Source organism: Schistocerca piceifrons, chromosome 1, assembly GCF_021461385.2.
Source record: "Schistocerca piceifrons isolate TAMUIC-IGC-003096 chromosome 1, iqSchPice1.1, whole genome shotgun sequence".
Classification (NCBI taxonomy): domain Eukaryota; kingdom Metazoa; phylum Arthropoda; class Insecta; order Orthoptera; family Acrididae; genus Schistocerca; species Schistocerca piceifrons.
Window position 1 is genome coordinate 986,981,863 of NC_060138.1, and position 6,000 is coordinate 986,987,862.

Genomic DNA, 6,000 nt, shown 5'->3' on the forward strand with positions numbered 1-6,000 from the left:
GAAATGTATTCGAACCTGTGCCTACTACCCCTCCCCCTCCCCCCCCCCCACACCCTCTCCCCCCCACACCCCCTCCCTCCTCCCACTCCCATCCTGCTAATGGTCCTGTGGAATGGCTCCAGTGACAATTAATGGGTTCACCTAGATGCCATGGCACACAGCATTGGACTGACAGCATCCTTATTGTTCTACAAGGCCTCCTGGTTGCTTTCAAAGAAAATCTCAACACAAAAAGGGCTGAATTAGTGTATGGTCAGACACTTCGACTATCAAGAGAATTCTTTACTATCACATCCAACAGTATTGTAGACGCCTTGGGCTTATACAACATTTTCACTGACAGATATGCAAGCACTCTCCTGCCATTTGAAAAGAACATTCAACCCAGTGACCACTCATTTTCTGCAACTTACAGTTCTCCAAAGAAAGATTTCATGTGACGTGATGCCATTCAGTAACCTCTCCAATCATCATACAATGGTCATACATGTTATTGGCACACCACAACAAAATATTTGATGTTGACTTCAATGGCTCTTCTGTGCCAGTATATGTAGATAGAGTCAAGTCAGCCTTTATTGTAGTTGAGACCTACACCGGTACAGAGACAGCAGTTAACAATGAAACACTACCTATGGGTGATTCTGGGACACTCATTTTTGGTGCTGCATATGTTTTAACCCCAAATGTTGACACTTGGAAGGCGGGGACAGTGAGCTGTCTGCTACATTTTGTATGTGCAGTGTAAACTCTCTGATTCTTCATACTGCCTCTGAACCACACAAACAAATGATAGGTATAGATGCTCCTTGCACTCTTATAATTACATGTTGTACTTAATCACCTATGTTGTACTTATCATGACATAGATCTGAATCAAGTCATGAAAAGACAGGTGTCATTGATTTATGGCCAATGTTCTTAATGCTCTTGCTGCTGAGAGTAAAGCTGCAATTGTTGCAAAACGATTGCCACTGCCACAATATGAGAAACTCCCAAGTACATACAGAAAATTGTTTAGTTGTGGTATAACTGGGATGTTTTGCATTGTTATGTCAATCTCAATTCTCCTTTATTGTACACCAAATACAAATGCCACTGAAGTGCAATAGACATGTGTAGTGGGCAACCAGTCCATTGTAAGCTCTGCAACTGTCCAGCTGTCTAGTCCCAAAAGTGCTGTAGGAATAGTTAAATTCTGTAGTCAGCATAGGAACTTGAAGCCCAAGTCCAAATATCAAGCTCAACAGAAGTGTGTCTGATGCAAAATAGAAGTTCATGAAAACCACACATTGCATGTTGGACCACCATTCAGCAAGACCTTCAGAGGTGGTGGTCCAGATTTCTATACATACCTGTACCTCTAACACCCAGTAGCACGTCCTCTTGCATTGATGCATGCCTGTATTCATTGTGGCATGCTATTCACAAGGTCATCAAGGCACTGATGGTCCAGATTGCCCCACTCCTCAGTGGCAATTTGGCTTAGATCCCTCAGAGTGGTTGGTGAGTCACGTCGTCCATAAACAGCCCTTTTAATCTATCCTAGGCATTTCCGATAGGTTTCATGTCTGGAGAACATGCTGGCTACTCTTGTCGAGCGATGTCGTTATCCTGAAGGAAGTAATTCACATGATGTGCACTCAAAACTTTTTTTTTATGTATGTATATACACTCACTTCTTTCACATCATATGTGTCTCTCAGCAGTACTGAAATTTGATGTCCTGAAAGTTGATGATGACCAGCCACTCTGTTTCCTTGTAATTTTACAGTATGCATATTCTGTTGGTGAAGTAGTACACTTTTCCCACTGAACAGTGAGATGAAGTTGACACCTTTAAGGTGCAGTAATGCTTACCACAAAACTTGCAATATCAAACTTAGCAATTGTATATTTATTGCATTCATTCGTTCGCACATTGTGTTACGTATATGTTACTTTTTGTTTATCTATATTGATTCTATGACAAAGGGAAAAAATACTGACTGTTTATACTCACTGTGACTGTGAATAAACTTTTTACTCAAGTAATTAACAAGTCACTAGTTTTGAAAATAGTTCCTAGCTATTCAGTTATGTTACTCATTTGTTGTCTGTGTACTTCAGTTTCATGTGAATACTCTTACACACATAAAGGAAACTACTCATTAAAGTGTAATACATACAGAAGATTACTTTAACAGTGATTATTGTTCTCTGTGGGACATTTTTTGCTGGAAGCCATGTATTCGTATAATTTTGAAGAATAATTACCAAGCATGAATGATAATGTAGGAATACCTTCAAATTATTGACCAATGTCTGGGCATGGTTAATTCCTTGCTTCATAAATACAATACAGAATCTTCCTGCACTGAAATCACTGATCTCATCTTTTTTCATGGATAATTGAATGTCCTTATCCATATTTCTTGGTTTTTCAGAGATACTACACACCTGTAAGAAAATTTGTACTAGAACACGAGAATCTATTCTGAACCCAAGAATCTGTCAGTAACAAAAGTTATATATAGAAATTATTTTTGTGTTTTGTGTTACGATTTTCTAAGTCACAGTTCATCCTAAAATAACTCTCACAAATAGTCACAAAAGCCATTACAATTAAATTTTCTGACATTTGAATGTAAGAATTACAAGTTCTGGAAATAGTCTTTGTCAAGTGTGGCTGTTGACTTTTCACAACCCTCTTACTGCTTATTTTTATAGAAAAAATATTGCCACATTATCTCAGATATTTAATCTGTAAGACAACAGTGAATTCAAAGATATAAGATACAAGAGCATTTTGTTTGCAAGTCATCACATTGAGAAAGATTTATAAGTGTAAAACAGGGTGAACTATCTTATCAGCATGTTGGTTTCATTTAATTTATGGTCTGTTAATGCAGCAGGAAACTTTATGTATTGTTTTTTGTGACAAATAGTATTATATGTTTAGAGATGCTGAAATTTACCAAACAAAAGTGTTGGTATGTTGGTAGAGACCAAAAACACACAAACACACACACAAATTACAAGCTTTCACAACCCACGGTTGCTTCATCAGGAAAGAGGGAAGGAGAGGGAAAGACGAAAGGATGTGGGTTTTAAGGGAGAGGATAAGGAGTCATTCCAATCCCGGGAGTGGAAAGACTTACCTTAGGGGGGAAAAAAGGGCAGGTATACACTCGTGCGCACACACACACACACACACACACACACACACACACACACACATATCCATCCACACATATACCAGCGTGTGTGGATGGATATGTATGTGTGTGCGAGTGTATACCTGTCCTTTTTTCCCCCTAAGGTAAGTCTTTCTACTCCCAGGATTGGAATGACTCCTTACCCTCTCCCTTAAAATCCACATCCTTTCGTCTTTCCCTCTCCTTCCCTCTTTCCTGATGAAGCAACCTTGGACTGCGAAAGCTTGAAATTTGTGTGTGTGTTTGTGTGTCTTTTATTGTGTGTAAACACAATGTCATAATAACAACAACAACAACAACAACAACAGTACATCATTATGCTACTAGAAAGGTAAAAAGTTGGAGTGGATACTACAGTAAATGAAGATAAAAATAATTAATATTTTTTCACAGGTGGCAGTAAGAATAATCTGCCTCATTTGACTGAAGGTCCTGAGCCCAGCAGATTGCTGCGAGACATCACAGCTAACAAAACAGCCATGCCAAAGATGTCCAATGTGCAACTGGAAGTCAAAGACTGGTGGCTGGAACAACTTGGTTACAATACTGATTCAAGTGAAGAAGATTCCTTCTAGCGAGATATCATCTATTTCAGTGGAGTAGTTCAGTCTGGTTACCAGCAACTGTTCATGATTTTATATGAATTAATCATTACTTGAAAGAGTAAATCTCTGTAAGAGAGAGAAATAGAGATACATGTGTGTGTCTATGGGAAAAAAGACGTGAGGTGGGAGATTATATTTGTACAACAGTTTTAGGTCAACGAGAGATTCTGGGTGAAACACGTTTTCTTCTTTACCCAGAAACAAATACTGTTACACATTATTACTATTGTTAAACAATATCATTTATTTATTTTTAGTGTGGTTGCTTTCTACTGTGTGTGTTCTTTTCTGTTATAGTTTGAATAACAAATAGGTAAAAGATAGTGCTTACTAAATACATCTGTCATGATGCCAAAAAGATAACAGTTTTATCAGCATTTGAAGAGTTTCTATCCTCATTCTTCCACACAGACATGCTACATAGTAAATGCACCCAAAATATCTCAAATAAATTAGCCACTGTCTCAGACACTGTCTTTTAGTCCTGAAGTTATTCTGCTTTGCACATGCATAAAAAAATCACTCTTGAATTAATTGGAGTTTTGTATTATTTCGAATACTATAACTTATCATATTCATTGACAATATAATGTTACTGGACCGATAAAAAAAATCTACTCATGAAGCGGCAGCAGGAGAACACACACATAAAAAGAGGTCATACTTATGCAAGCTTTTGGACCAGTGGCTCCATTTTCCATCAGAAGGGAAAGGAAAGGGGGTGAAGGAATAGGACTGGAGAGTTTTACGAAAAGGGATAGATTTTGGAAAAGACACCCAGAACTGCAGGTCCTTTTCTTTCACCCCCCTTCTTTCCCCTTTCAACCGTTCTACTAGAAGAAGCAGCCACTGACTCCAAAAGCTTGCATAAGTATAACCTTCTTGACTGTGTTGACCACAAAATATTACTGCAGAAGTTGGAACATTATGGAGTAAGGGGAGTAGCTTACAATTGGTTCGCCTCCTACTTTAAGAACAGAAAGCAGAAGGTAATCCTCCGCAATATTGAGAGTGGTAATGATGTTCAGTCCCAATGGGGCACTGTTAAATGGGGCGTTCCCCAAGGGTCGGTGCTGGGGCCACTGCTGTTCCTTATTTATGTAAATGATATGCCTTCTAGTATTACAGGTGATTCAAAAATATTTCTGTTTGCTGATGACACCACCTTGGTAGTGAAGGATCTTGTGTGTAATATTGAAACATTATCAAATAATGTAGTTCATGAAATAAGTTCGTGGCTTGTGGAAAATAATTTGATGCTAAATCACAGTAAGACTCAGTTTTTACAGTTTCTAACCCACAATTCAACAAGAACTGACATTTTAATCAGACAGAATGGGCATGTTATAAGCGAGACGGAACAGTTCAAGTTCCTAGGCGTACGGATAGATAGTAAGCTGTTGTGGAAAGCCCATGTTCAGGATCTTGTTCAGAAACTAAATGCCGCTTTATTTACCATTAGAACAGTATCTGAAATAAGTGACATTTCAACACGAAAAGTAGTATACTTCGCATATTTTCATACGCTTATGTCATATGGTATTATTTTTTGGGGTAATTCTTCTGATTCAAAAAGGGTATTTTTGGCTCAAAAACGGGCTGTTCGAGCTATGTATGGTGTAAGTTCGAAAACCTCTTGTCGACCCCTATTCAATAGTCTGGGAATTTTGACATTGCCCTCACAGTATGTATTTTCTTTAATGTCGTTTGTTGTTAGCAATATTAGCTTATTCCCAAGAGTTAGCAGCTTTCACTCAGTTAATACTAGGCAGAAATCAAATCTGCATGTGGAATGCACTTCCTTGACTCTTGTGCAGAAAGGAGTGCAGTATTCTGCTGCATCCATTTTCAATAAGCTACCACAAGAACTCAAAAATCTTAGCAGTAGCCCAAACACTTTTAAGTCTAAACTGAAGAGTTTCCTCATGGCTCACTCCTTCTATTCTGTCGAGGAGCTCCTGGAAGAGATAAAAAATTAAGCAAATTCCAGTGTTACATTCTTGATTTTCTTTATTTAAACTAACGACTTGTTTCATTTTATGTGTTTCTACAATCGTGTTATAATTTCATGTATTGACTCGTTCCATGACCATGGAGACTTCTCCTAAATGTGGTCCCACGGAACAATAAATAAATAAATAAAAAATAAAAAAAAAATAAATAAGTGAGTGTGTTCTCCTGCCGTCACTTGGTGAGTA

At 38.1% G+C, this 6,000-nt stretch overlaps 1 protein-coding gene across 1 annotated transcript in view; it reads left to right on the forward strand.

Moving 5' to 3' along the window:
- Positions 1-4,680, forward strand: part of LOC124795014 (sodium leak channel NALCN) — a 402,332-nt gene extending 397,652 nt beyond the window's left edge. Inside the window, exon 32 of the mRNA XM_047258779.1 lies at positions 3,591-4,680. Within this exon, the coding sequence (XP_047114735.1) occupies positions 3,591-3,772 (182 nt within the window). The 3' untranslated portion in view covers positions 3,773-4,680. The remainder of the gene's footprint in view (positions 1-3,590) is intronic.
- The last annotated feature ends 1,320 nt before the right edge of the window (positions 4,681-6,000 follow it).